This window comes from Aplidium turbinatum, chromosome 2 (genome assembly GCF_918807975.1).
Source record: "Aplidium turbinatum chromosome 2, kaAplTurb1.1, whole genome shotgun sequence".
Taxonomy (NCBI): Eukaryota; Metazoa; Chordata; class Ascidiacea; order Aplousobranchia; family Polyclinidae; genus Aplidium; species Aplidium turbinatum.
Genome location: NC_137473.1, coordinates 44,647,583 through 44,662,776, shown reverse-complemented (window position 1 = coordinate 44,662,776; position 15,194 = coordinate 44,647,583). Strand labels below are relative to the sequence as shown.

The 15,194-nt window shown below is 36.6% G+C and overlaps 1 protein-coding gene across 3 annotated transcripts in view; it reads right to left on the bottom strand.

Annotated features, from left to right (window-relative positions):
• Nucleotides 1-4,847, bottom strand: part of LOC145765314 (formin-binding protein 1-like) — a 34,358-nt gene extending 29,511 nt beyond the window's left edge. For all 3 annotated transcript variants that reach the window (XM_082577115.1, XM_082577116.1, XM_082577117.1), the window contains exons 1-4: nucleotides 4,779-4,847; nucleotides 3,721-3,887; nucleotides 3,448-3,595; nucleotides 343-510 (exon numbers count right to left, since the gene is read on the bottom strand). In XM_082577115.1, the coding sequence (XP_082433241.1) occupies nucleotides 343-510; nucleotides 3,448-3,595; nucleotides 3,721-3,887; nucleotides 4,779-4,802 (507 nt within the window). In that variant the 5' untranslated portion in view covers nucleotides 4,803-4,847. The remainder of the gene's footprint in view (nucleotides 1-342; nucleotides 511-3,447; nucleotides 3,596-3,720; nucleotides 3,888-4,778) is intronic.
• Nucleotides 4,848-15,194: the final 10,347 nt, after the last annotated feature.

Sequence of the window (15,194 nt, the reverse complement as noted above, 5' to 3'; positions counted from 1 at the left end):
TGTCAGTTTTTCCACTCGGATACTCGCTAGAACACATCGATGTTTCGTGGAAAACAGTGTCTAGTAAAAGCTTTCGTGGAAAACAATGTTCCAATAAAAGCCTGCTTGTGAAACAGTGATTCATACTTTCAAACAAGAACTGTCACACTGGAGTGAATGATAAAAATAAGAGCGTTTGGATTATTTTTGCATAGCCTACTTTGGTTTCTTGACTTTGCCAATCTGATGCGTAAAGCATTTTACTATTTTCTTTCGAGATCATTCAAAAGGATTGTGAGGAACAAGAGGCATGGCACAGTTATGCACGGCCCACACTGAAAAGTGAAAATGCAGCAAGCCCACCTTCTCTACATCCGCTTTGGTGACATTTCCATCAGCGTCCAACTTTTCAAAATAGGCTTGTGTTCTTTCACATTCTTTCCATTCCTTTTCAAATTTTTTCTTAGTTTGTTCTAAAGATCTTTCGTGTTGGTCAAGAACTGATTGCTGGTGCCGGCCATCTTGATAAATCTGCAACAAGAAAATAGATTCAAAATTTTCACTCGAAACCAAACTCATGTCCTGTTGCACCACTTCCCTACAAGACAAGAACATTATAGGCCTATCACAAAATACATAAACATTTCAATGTCCCAAGATCGACATAACGACAACGTAACCATTCGCACACTGCTCTGAACAGAACCTGCAGCATGTATTGTATAAGGCATGTATCATGTATTAAGTGAAGCACAAACAGGAACACTATCTTATACGGTATCAATGGGACAGGAGCCACAAAACACTAAGTAGAGCCACATAAATATCTGATGAGCTGTGAGGGAATATCATCATCTATGTGGACATCAGATGTGTAATCTTGCGAATGTAAATAATACAAAAAAGCAACTTAATTAAAGAATGAACGTCACAGACTTTATAGTGTTATAATATACAAACTAAATCAGTAATTGCGTCACCTAAATCCCAATGTTACACCACAAGCATTTTATGAAAGCAACATATTTACTGAATTGAGGCCTGTTGAAATGCTATAAAGCAATTAGACATTATTGTATAAGTTGCACCCTGATGTTGTGGGTAAACAAATAGGGTCTGCTACTATTCGGTGAGTCCAATTCGGTGAGTTCCTAACCTCTAACCCTAAAACGGCAATGATAATTAGGCTACGGTACCCGATAATTAAAAAAAAAAATTGAAAAAATCATCGAATAGGGATCGGACTCACCGAATCGGACTCACCGAATCGGACTCACCGAAACGGGCCATTCCGAAACAAATAATTGGTACAAAATTCTGTATCTTATATATACCGTACTGGATTAAACACGGTAATCAGAAATATTTCAATTTCAACAAGAATGCATTTATTGCATATATATAATATACATAAAGTAAACAATATCACAGTATCACACCAAATCAGAAGAATCGGTTTATTTAAATACAGAGCTTTCGCCACACAAGTGTGGCTTCATCAGTATAAACTGCAACAATATATAATATACAATATACAGTCTGTGTTATAGCAAATAGCACAGACGAACTAGAAAATATGTTGTACTAGTCATAATGGGTCTGCTACTATTCAGCGAGTCCGATTCGGCGAGTGCCCTATTCGGCAAGAGCTCTTTTCGGCGAGTTCACTATTCGGCGATTTTTCGTTTTTTTTTTTTAAATTATCGGGTACCGTAGCCTAATTATCATTGCCGCTTTTACATTGTTTTAACATCGCTAAACGTTCAAATAACCCCCTAACACTCCCCTAACCCTTAACCCCCTAACTTTTAACCCCCTAACCCTTAATCTCATAACTCCAACCCTAACCTCTAACCCCAACCCCTAAAACGGCAATGATAGTTAGGCTATGGTACCCAATAATTTAAAAAAAAAATTCAAAAAATCGCCGAATAGGGAACTCGCCGAAAAGGGCTCTTGCCGAATGGGGCACTCGCCAAATTGGACTAGCCGAATTGGACTCGTCGAATCGAACTCGCCGAAACGAGCCATTCCGAGTCATAATAGCAAAAACCAATTGCAATTACCAACTTAAGAGTCTAGTGGAGATTTCTGACCTCTGATTTAGTTGTAGGTTTTATACAACATTCAATTAAGCAGCAAAATAGGCTACCGGTACTGGGTAAAAGAAACTCTTCAATTTGGATCCACTTGCAATCGTCACTCGGCAATAATACAAAATCATAGCTTTGTAAAACAGCCACTCACAGAAAGAATGGAAAGCATTAAGCATTGATTATATTAAATAATATTGCATTAAGCATTGATTATATTAGATTATATTGATTAATTAATTACATTGGTTGTTGCGAAACTACTTTTAAAAAACGTTTTTCCAACCATAAATGTACCTTTATGGATAGGTCTAAACGAAACAGCACCGAACTATCTAAGGCAGTTTGGGACCTTAAGGACAAGGGTGTTGATCCTAAAATAACTTGGTTCATCCACAGCTGTGCTCGGCCTTATAGTGGTGGTGGTAGTAACAATTGTGGCCTATGTTTGGCTGAAAAGCTGGCCATTCTGAAGGCTGATAGTGGCCACCTTTTGAACAAGCGTTCGGAACTGGTCGGCAAATGTCGTCATAGAAACAAATTTAAACTCAAGTACTTCAAAATAAAATAAATTCCTTTTGATTTTCACAGGTTTTTAAAATTTCATTTGATTTTTACAGGCTATAAATCTCATTTAATTTTTACAGGTTTATAAACAGATTTTATTTCATTTGTTCAGGACACTACAGGTTACATCATCACAATTCCTTGGGATTTTTACAGGTTATAATTTTGGAAAAATTAAATTTCATTTGATTTTTACAGGTTATAAATCTCATTTAATTTTTACAGGTTTAAAAACAATTTTTATTCATTCTGTTCAGATTACTACAGGTTGCGCCGATCATAACAAGCATTTTGCTTCTTTGTGATGTCATAGATGTTGCCATCATGTTGCTTGGTTTCCATTGGGACAAATTGATTGAAACTTTATCGTGGCGGATGGAGGCTGTCCTTAGTAATTCTGGAGTTTTTTTTCTGCAGATTGGATTACGGTTATAATATTTAATATCTTTTCAGGAATTCAGGTTTAGAGGTTTTTTTTTGCAGATTAAATTACAGTTGTAATATTTAATATCTTTTCAGAATTATCGATTCTTTACTGTTTACATGTTTTTTCAGACCTTCTGATGATCCGTTAGGTGAAACAATTTGTAAAGGCTTCAGATAGTAATAACTACATTTGATTTAAGCATTGATTATATATATTTATTGGATTAAAAAATGCTTACAAAACACAAAGTAGTAGCATGATGTAACAATAGCCTAAACAACTATTCAATGAACTTTCTTGTGTTGAAACGTTAAATGCTGACTCATTGGTTAAGTTGCATTGTGAAGCAAATGTGATGCATAAAAACCACAGCCAAGTTACCTTTTTCTTTTCGAGTTTCAATTCATTGCAAAAATTGAGTAAAACTTTGGTGATGTTAGAATGCATTTCTTCTGCAACTGTTTCGTGCTGGCCAGCAATATCATTTAATTCAGAAAGTTGACTTTGGAACGCTTTATGCGTTGAATACCTGTTATAAAACACATCAAAACAAGTGACGGCGTGCTGTATCGGATTCATGCACCAATACATGTTGCTGTTTTACAAAAAATTGACAAAGCATAAAAATATTATCAATAACAAAGAATACATTACATGCTCCTATTTTCATCTCGTTTCTTCGGTTGATAACTTTTAACCAATTTTCGCAACTTGCTTGCATAATCCGTTTCAAGAGCACAGCGCTCTTTAACAAATTTGGCATATTTTTCTGCATTTTCAATACCATGTTGAGTATGTTTGTCCACGCCTTCAAACTGGTCCTGGTATTATAACAAAAACATTATTAAAAAAAATGAAATGCTGGACTAATATCAGTGCAAAAGTTACGATGATGCTGTATTAAAAAAATTCAACACAAATGCAGGATACATTTTCAGATTCCAGGTTAAAATCTCTTTAAGTTGAATCTACAAGAACTTGAGACATTAAGCTGCAAACAAAACAAATCGTGCAGTATCCATTACATTGGTCTGCATTTAATTTTATTTATCAGTGCTGCAATACTGGGAAGAGCATGATGTAGGCATTTAATAAAATCTGTGACGTTCACAGGGATAACACCTTCCCTGCATTCATGAAGAAGATAATACGCTGCAGTAATTGTTCAATCAAGTCATTCCATGAGACTGTGATGAATAGAATGTCTCATACAAAATTCTGTTCAGTCCGTGTCAATTTACTTTTGCTATTTAAGATTTTAAGTTTTTGCAACATTAAAAACATAATTTTCTTAAACAAACTCCTCAATTTGTGTTAAAAAAATATATCATTGAGAATTAAAAGTGACCTGCTCGTCACAAGCCTTGACATAAAGAATAAGCTACTTGATAATCTAAAATACTTATTTTTGCAAAAAGGAAAAATATAACTAACATATTTATGTATTATGTAGTGCATATGCAATAAATAAAGACAGTGAATTTATAAATTTACAAAAAAAACATTTATGATGAAAAATGTCCTAAAAACATTCTCAAAGCCAATAGGTCATGGTAAATTGATGCAAACATCACTAATTTTGACATTCACAAAGTTAAGGGTTATTTCTGGGCAATTTTATGTCTTAGTTTAAAAGTCATCTCTAGCATTAACAAGGAATTTAAAATGCTGTTAAGTTTCAAAATCAAATACATAGGTGAAATGACACTTACCCAAAGTTCAATTCCCCAATCCATCTATACAGTAAAGTATGGTACTTTTAAACAAAAATCAGTTAAAAACATTATTCTAAATAAATTAATAATACATAACAACCACAAAATAAACTTCAATTTCAACAGTATGGTATAACAAATTTGAAACCAATCAAAGATATTTAGTAAATCAATATTAAGTAAAGTAGGTTATACATTAGGGTGTTTCATTTTTTCACCATTTTTGAAATTCAAGATGCCTGGGGTCTTATCTGGTGGTATTTGGGGTAAAAAGTTTATACCCCAAAATTTTTTTTCAATTATAACGCCATAAGCGACTCTGATGGTGACATGAATTGGGAAGATGATAAGGAATACGATATATTGGTCTGAAACCAGCTGTTTGGGGAAAAGTGTACAAGAAAGTACATTCTTTTTCCATAAATGATAGAAGTTGTGTAGCCTACTTGCTGATCGTAGGATAACTTCGGTACGCCAACAGTCAGATCTTATGAGGTCAGTTCTTGGAAAAGATCAAGTAGCTGCAATGCTGCATCACCTTCCTTCGACAGTATACCGTACCGCCAACGACAAAAAACGAGAGAAAAATCTCTGATGGAAAGTGAGAACCTTCTCAACTCAGCTTCTGCCATGCAGTTATGTTATGATGGGCGCGTTGTCGATAAAATAGATCAATACGTTTTCTTGGGTCAACTTGTTGATGATAATAATGATATAAAACACGAAAGTGTGCTTGCTGTTAAATCTTTTCCCAAAAGTGTGTTGGTCACTGCAGAAATGATTTTTGGCATCATCATCCAGTAGGCTTGCAGAGTTCACCTATCCCAAGTATATTCAGTCATGGCTGATACGACTGCTCTCAACACAGGAAAAAAGTCCGAAGTCAATACTCGACTGGTCAGTTATTTTAATGATGAAGTTGGTCATGATATTCATACCCTTTAATGCATGTTTTACATGAACGAAATATATCTTTCCCATGTCATTTCTTTTGTGGACGGCGCCAAGAAGGGTCCCGGAGCAATGCAAGATGGGGCTTTGCTTAACCAGATAGCAAGACTAGACAAGCCCAGTACTGAAACCTTAACACCAACTATTATTACGCAATAACAGCTTCTAAGAGTGGAAAAATACAGAAAAACTTTTATCTTGATCACAGATCACGGATCACAGATCACGGAGAAAATAAACCGAAAATCAGATTTTTTAAAATAACTTTTTTTCTGAAGCAGATAGACCCATAGGCGCCTAACTATTTTTTTGGCCGTGGGGGCGAAAGCGTGTTTAATCAGCAGCAACTTAAATTCAGCAAAATGTCACGCAGATGGATGACGTAATTATGTCGTCACACTAGGATTGCTTTTATTACCACACTCGGAGTTATCGCTACGTTCGACCTACCGTTAATTATTATAAATAAAACTTGACCAAAACACATGCCATGCGTCTGCGTTGGCTAGCGGTTGATGGACTGTGACTCTTTAAGCTAAGCACAACATAAAGTTTAGCAACGAAGTAGATTTATTAGCATGAAACAAGAGACGAAAAGGTTTACTAAAATGTATAATACTGTAAATGGAATTGAAAATACTAACTTGATCATACGCTTGAAAATGTACCTGTTGAAAGCAAAATCATTCATGTTTACATCAATCAAAGCGCTTCAATTCAACAGCACGTCACCTTGAATAAATTTAAAAGTTGCTGACATCCGTAAACAGCGTTTGAAAATAGTTACGGAGAGACGTTTGATTAAGTTTTCGACTTGACATTGCTTCCTTTTCACTACAATATCGCAACTTATGACTGACCTGCTTTCAATTCGCTGTAAAACGCCCGTTTTCGTGTGGCAGATGAAACAAAAGATGCGCACATTCCCGCCTTTGATCGGGTTTCTATGGCCACGGTCGTGTGTGCGCCATGCAGTTTGCGCGAGTCCGTTGTTACGTTGATTATGCCGTGTGTGTGCAATGCGATTTGTACCAGCCCTTGTTGCGTTGGTTAGTTAGTGGTTACCTCGGGCCCAGACTTCAAGTTCATTTTCACAGCGAGCGATTCACTGCCGCGACTATTCACTGCAGAGGTTTGGACTTTCGAAAGCGACATCGAGTCTGTTTGCAAGCGCATTAAGCCAAACGCACGCTGCGTCTACGTAGCAAATTATGTTGTTTTTGGGTGCATTCAACATCTGATGACATTGAATCGACGCAAAATGGTAGATTTTTGCTATGTCCCAGGCAGCAAATTTAGTCATTTTTTACATTAATTCAACGTCTGCAGACGTTGAATCAATGTAAAAATGAATTTTTTGTCTGGGGTGGGATTGTAGCATCGCTACTCGTTCTGGTGATCATTTATCACGAAGCTGTTGCGGTTTGCATTTAAAAAATGTTTTCCTGCTGCCGATCGCTAGTTCATCTATTGTTTTATGTATCAATACAGCATAAAAAGTTGCTCCCACGCAGAAATATGCGTGGGGGCCTGGCCCCCACGCCCCCACGGGTTAGGCGCCTATGGATAGACCTTAATATTCTCTACATCAGGTATAAGAAACCAACCCTTCTGCGCATTTTGATACTAATTTTGTCGATCTATGATGAGCGGTTCCGAAGATACGGCCAAATTTCGAAATTTTGAGGCCCAAAAATTTCAAACCTCAATATGACGTCATAATTGAAAAAAATTTGGGGTGTAAACTTTTTTCCCCAAATACCACCAGATGGGACCCCAGGCATTTTGAATTTCAAAAATGGTGAAAAAATGAAACACCCTATTATACATACTGCGAGTCTGCTACTATTCGGTGAGTTCCTAACCTCTAACCCTAAAACGGCAATGATAATTAGGCTACGGCACCCAACAATTTAAAAAAAAAATTGAAAAAATCCCCCGTTAAGGAATCGGACTCACCGAAACGAGCCATTCCGACATACTGCTTATACTGCTGTAGACACAAACTGCTGCTGTGCTACTTATACTGCTGTACTGAGTACGTCATCACAAAATGAAAACAACTGAACATCTGCGAAACTGTAGTGAAAGATGATAATTGCTCTTCAGGCCTCGAAGCTACCGCAGCCATGACTGCTGAGAAGTCGTTAAATGGCCTCTGAAACTACATTTAAAAAGCCATTTAATGATGTGTAGGAGCTGGTATACAATTCCTCCCCTTGGTAACTCATGACAAAGACACGGAATGGCCCCTTTCGGTGAGTCCGATCCCTTAACGGAGGATTTTTTCAATTTTTTCTTTAAAATTATTGGGTACCGTAGCCTAATTATCATTGCCGTTTTAGGGGTTAGAGGTTAGGAACTCACCGAATCGGACTCACCAAATAGTAGCAGACTCACAAAGACAGGACTCGACCAAACATATAGGGTAAAACTACTTTACCTTTGCTTTACTGTTCAGTGTTCACACACTTCAATCTACATGTTTTGGTCAATTCCTCTTTGTCATGAGTTACCAAGGGGGGGGGGGGGGGAGGGGAACTTGTATACCAGCTCCAAAACTTTTTTCCATACTTGTGTTCGTGCTAGAAATTTTTTTTTTTCACTTGCATTTTAAACAACCTTTTTTCACAAATAAGGCAAAGCCAAAAGCTCTTACACGACGACAAGAAATATTGCTGATAAAAGTTTCACCATTAGTCTGAGCGTCGACCTATAAGAAAAATCTAAAAACTAGCTCTAAAGTCTAAACCTACTTGGAAAGCAGTGCATTTAAATACAACTGCAAATATGTTTCAAGGGTTTGTTTACGCTTTTCTTAGGAGTGAACACAAAAACGCGACATTAATAAATTTAAAAAAACACAAATTTTTAGCATATTTTTTATTTTGGATGCCAGGTGTGAGAGTTTGGACACTGGGAAGAAGCTCTGGTAGGCCATACTGGGTCACTGGAAAAATAAAGGAGCTTAAAGGCCTGCTCTTCTTTCTCAATTTTTACTCGCCTTTTCATTTGCATGTCTTTGTCTTTATGGTATTGGCAGGCCCGGATTAAAGTCAAATGGGGCCCCTGTGCTAATGAATTTTATGGGGGCCCTTACCAGCTTACGTGGAGCGTAATGGAAGTAAGCTGGTTTCGCTTGCAGAGGAAACCGAGCCTTGCTTATAGGTAAGTTAGATAACTTTGAAATAGCACGTGATCGATGATTAAATAAGCATGTGCAAATTAAGTCAACAATGTTTACGTTATAATGGATGCAAAATCACACACATTAAATCAACGAAACCGTGCAAGGGAAAACATTGTAGCAAGGGACCACTGTTAGTACTGCACACTTCACTGCAAATTGCAATGAAAGGTTATTCTGAATTTCTATTCTAAACTGCTCTTTCATTCACTACTAACTACTAATAGGATTTAGAAAACTAACATGAAATTCAGCCGAACGACTTTTTTCTGGCTTTCTTTGATGCAAAGTCTGTAAGGATAGCATCAAAATTGAGAAGTCGCAGTTTATCACACTCTATGCTGAGAAGGCTCAGATGGGGCCCTCTGTCTGCGGGGCCCCTGTGCTTTAGCACACCCTAGCACAATGATTAATCCAGGCCTGGGTATTGCAAACATGTCATACATTTGTCAAGCAACTAATACGTTTTATTAATTTAAGAATGGTTTATATATCTACATCAGGGGTGACAAACCTTTTTGCGGTTGCGAACCACTTTGTCAATTACACATGAGTTATCGAGCCACACAACTTTTTAATCGTAACCTACTATGAAATCTTTTACAAGCGACTCAAGATATTACTCATGAAAAGTAACAAACAGAAGATGACAAGTAATAAAACCCACACAGTTGAAATTATCTTACGCAGAATCGAAACATACAACAGTAAAAAATAAAAACAAATCAACTTGAGCAAAAAGGATAGAGCAACAGTACTTGCACTGATAATGATGACAGTTTAATTTTCGAAGCGTTTGCTTTCATACGAGTATGATTTCTTCTTTTTTGGCTCTATCCTTTTTGCTCAAGTTGACTAAATGTTTCCACCATTATGGTCCGAAACAACAAATCAGTTAATGAAATTTCTTTTTCAAACAACAAACAAAAGCCCATGTAAATCACACAGCTGAAGCTATCTAATGCAGCATTGAAGCATAAAATATTAAAAAATAACATTGAAGTAGAGATGTACCGATACCAATATTTTGGCCGATACAAATATCACTTTTTTAGGCCGATACCGATACTGATATTTTGGCCGATACTTTGGTGTTACAAAAAGCAGCAATTTTGGTATTTGCATTTGCAAGGAATTATATCAAATGCTAAGTTTTACCTTATTTGCATAAAACTATTAAAAAAAGCTTTCAATTGGCATAATTTATTAAAGATTCAAGAATCCAATCTCAGCCGCATTGTTGTGTCATAATAGTAGGTTTTAGTAATGATAGACCACCGTAATTGAGGACTGGGGTATAAGAGAAGAAACATTACCTACATCATAATTGGGGTTTCTGAAAAAATAATAAAGGGTTTGCGCAAATTCTCCAAATAGGCTATCATAATAATTAATAATAAGATGTATATAAAATGTAAACCAAGTGATTTGTGTAGTCGTACAAAAACTATTCGACAAGTAATATGCAACCTAAGGGTGCTTGTCATTTGGTTGAAAAGCTTTTGCCAGGCCAAGACTACTCAGGTAGCAAAAATGTATAATTTTGTATCCTTTTTACGTTGCTAAACGTTTAAAAAACCCATGTAACTTGGTTGTTTTCAGTAAGCTGGTTCTATCAGTTTGAGATTTAATTTCCACTTTTCGTTGTAATAAACTCACCAAGCTCAAACATTGTCATGGCAGATTAAGTAGGCTCAAAATGAAAGCAATGGGACTACGATTCCTCACTAAGCTGATCAAAATGGTCTTGTTGCGCCTAAGATGACAACCTCATTGTGAACAAAGCAGCATTCTTCCAGGCTGTCAGCACAAGGCTGAGCACTCACTAGTACAGTGAGCAGTTGCGATACGCTAACCACAATAGACCACCGTCATTCTGCCAGAATATTTTTTCCGCTTTCCGCCTAAAAAAGTCATCCGTGAATAAGTGCGAGGCATAAAATGCGACCTGACATACCTTCGAAAAACCTTAAATAAAGCAAAAACTCGCAACACGTGCCACTTAAATTTTACATGCATCGGATTCAGTATTAAATTACCTTTCCAGGGATGTGCACCAATAGGTGGGCATTTGGAAGGAACTCCCAGCAGAACGCTTCAAAGATGGAGGATATATTTACGATAAACATTAAAATAATATGATTTTTGCATAATTGACACCTCTTCAAACATCTTGAAATAAAACTTTAATCCGCAACACGTGCCACTTAAATTTTGCATGCATCGGATTTAGTATTGAATTACCTTTCCAGGGATGTGCATCAATAGGTGGGCATTTGGAAGGAACTCCCAGCAGAACGCTCCAAAGATGGAGGATATATTTACGATAAACATTAAAATAATACGATTTTTGCATAATAGACACCACTTCAAACATCTTCGAATAGAACTATAATCCGCAACACGTGCCACTTAAATTTTGCATGCATCGGATTTAGTATTAAATTACCTTTCCAGGGATGTGCATCAATAGGTGGGCATTTGGAAGGAACTCCCAGCAGAACGCTCCAAAGATGGAGGATATATTTACGATAAACATTAAAATAATACGATTTTTGCATAATTGACACCACTTCAAACATCTTCGAATAGAACTATAATCCGCAACACGTGCCACTTAAATTTTGCATGCATCGGATTCAGTATTAAATTACCTTTCCAGGGATGTGCACCAATAGGTGGGCATTTGGAAGGAACTCCCAGCAGAACGCTTCAAAGATGGAGGATATATTTACGATAAACATTAAAATAATATGATTTTTGCATAATTGACACCTCTTCAAACATCTTGAAATAAAACTTTAATCCGCAACACGTGCCACTTAAATTTTGCATGCATCGGATTTAGTATTGAATTACCTTTCCAGGGATGTGCATCAATAGGTGGGCATTTGGAAGGAACTCCCAGCAGAACGCTCCAAAGATGGAGGATATATTTACGATAAACATTAAAATAATACGATTTTTGCATAATAGACACCACTTCAAACATCTTCGAATAGAACTATAATCCGCAACACGTGCCACTTAAATTTTGCATGCATCGGATTTAGTATTAAATTACCTTTCCAGGGATGTGCATCAATAGGTGGGCATTTGGAAGGAACTCCCAGCAGAACGCTCCAAAGATGGAGGATATATTTACGATAAACATTAAAATAATACGATTTTTGCATAATAGACACCACTTCAAACATCTTCGAATAGAACTATAATCCGCAACACGTGCCACTTAAATTTTGCATGCATCGGATTCAGTATTAAATTACCTTTCCAGGGATGTGCACCAATAGGTGGGCATTTGGAAGGAACTCCCAGCAGAACGCTTCAAAGATGGAGGATATATTTACGATAAACATTAAAATAATATGATTTTTGCATAATTGACACCTCTTCAAACATCTTGAAATAAAACTTTAATCCGCAACACGTGCCACTTAAATTTTGCATGCATCGGATTTAGTATTGAATTACCTTTCCAGGGATGTGCATCAATAGGTGGGCATTTGGAAGGAACTCCCAGCAGAACGCTTCAAAGATGGAGGATATATTTACGATAAACATTAAAATAATATGATTTTTGCATAATTGACACCACTTCAAACATCTTGAAATAAAACTTTAATCCGCAACACGTGCTACTTAAATTTTGCATGCATCGGATTCAGTATTAAATTACCTTTCCAGGGATGTGCATCAATAGGTGGGCATTTGGAAGGAACTCCCAGCAGAACGCTCCAAAGATGGAGGATATATTTACGATAAACATTAAAACAATACGATGTTTGCATAATAGACACCACTTCAAACATCTTCAAATAGAACTATAATCCGCAACACGTGCCACTTAAATTTTGCATGCATCGGATTCAGTATTAAATTACCTTTCCAGGGATGTGCACCAATAGGTGGGCATTTGGAAGGAACTCCCAGCAGAACGCTTCAAAGATGGAGGATATATTTACGATAAACATTAAAATAATATGATTTTTGCATAATTGACACCACTTCAAACATTTTGAAATAAAACTTTAATGCGCAACACGTGCCACTTAAATTTTGCATGCATCGCATTTAGTATTGAATTACCTTTCCAGGGATGTGCATCAATAGGTGGGCATTTGGAAGGAACTCCCAGCAGAACGCTTCAAAGATGGAGGATATATTTACGATAAACATTAACCCTTTGAAGGTTGGGGGGGGGCTGTCAATTCAACTTTTTTGTATCAACAGTTGTATCTCTAAAACCACTGAGGCTGCGACTACGACATTTCTTGACTTTTCCTAACTTTTATTCACCTCTATTTAGCTGAAATTTTGAGCGAATAAAGGTTATAAATTGAGAGATATAAGGCATTTCTCAGCACATCCTCTGAAATATTTCATATTCTATAGTTCAAAATTTTTCCACCAGCTGGATGAAAGCAATTAATTTGGCCCATGTCTCGTTAATCAAATGATTTAAATTGAGATTATGTAAAAAAAAAATTAATCACAACATTGCAATGCATGTTTTTCATTACTCTATCAAAAAATACCTAATATTTCAAACATCATAAGTCACATCAACATTTCAACGTATATAAGCAGTTCTAAAATTTACATAGTTTTAATTTTCGGATATGCTCTGCATGAATAGTTTTACAAAGTGAATCCCAAATTTTGAAACCGTGCCTTAAAAAATAACAGAGATATCACTCCTAAAGCATAAGAAGAATCGACAGCCCCCCCCCAAACTGAGTAAGACTCCAGGAGCCCAACCGCCTAAGGGTTAAAATAACATGATTTTTGCATAATTGACACCTCTTCAAACATCTTGAAATAAAACTTTAATCCGCAACACGTGCCACTTAAATTTTGCATGCATCGGATTTAGTATTGAATTACCTTTCCAGGGATGTGCATCAATAGGTGGGCATTTGGAAGGAACTCCCAGCAGAACGCTTCAAAGATGGAGGATATATTTACGATAAACATTAAAATAATATGATTTTTCCATAATTGACACCTCTTCAAACATCTTCAAATAAAACTTTAATCCGCAACACGTGCCACTTAAATTTTGCATGCATCGGATTCAGTATTAAATTACCTTTCCAGGGATGTGCACCAATAGGTGGGCATTTGGAAGGAACTCCCAGCAGAACGCTTCAAAGATGGAGGATATATTTACGATAAACATTAAAATAATACGATTCTTGCATAATAGACACCACTTCAAACATCTTCAAATAGAACTATAATCCGCAACACGTGCTACTTAAATTTTGCATGCATCGGATTCAGTATTAAATTACCTTTCCAGGGATGTGCACCAATAGGTGGGCATTTGGAAGGAACTCCCAGCAGAACGCTTCAAAGATGGAGGATATATTTACGATAAACATTAAAACAATACGATGTTTGCATAATAGACACCACTTCAAACATCTTCAAATAGAACTATAATCCGCAACACGTGCCACTTAAATTTTGCATGCATCGGATTCAGTATTAAATTACCTTTCCAGGGATGTGCACCAATAGGTGGGCATTTAGAAGGAACTCCCAGCAGAACGCTTCAAAGATGGAGGATATATTTACGATAAACATTAAAACAATACGATGTTTGCATAATAGACACCACTTCAAACATCTTCAAATAGAACTATAATCCGCAACACGTGCCACTTAAATTTTGCATGCATCGGATTCAGTATTAAATTACCTTTCCAGGGATGTGCACCAATAGGTGGGCATTTGGAAGGAACTCCCAGCAGAACGCTTCAAAGATGGAGGATATATTTACGATAAACATTAAAATAATATGATTTTTCCATAATTGACACCTCTTCAAACATCTTCAAATAAAACTTTAATCCGCAACACGTGCCACTTAAATTTTGCATGCATCGGATTCAGTATTAAATTACCTTTCCAGGGATGTGCACCAATAGGTGGGCATTTGGAAGGAACTCCCAGCAGAACGCTTCAAAGATGGAGGATATATTTACGATAAACATTAAAATAATACGATTCTTGCATAATAGACACCACTTCAAACATCTTCAAATAGAACTATAATCCGCAACACGTGCTACTTAAATTTTGCATGCATCGGATTCAGTATTAAATTACCTTTCCAGGGATGTGCACCAATAGGTGGGCATTTGGAAGGAACTCCCAGCAGAACGCTTCAAAGATGGAGGATATATTTACGATAAACATTAAAACAATACGATGTTTGCATAATAGACACCACTTCAAACATCTTCAAATAGAACTATAATCCGCAA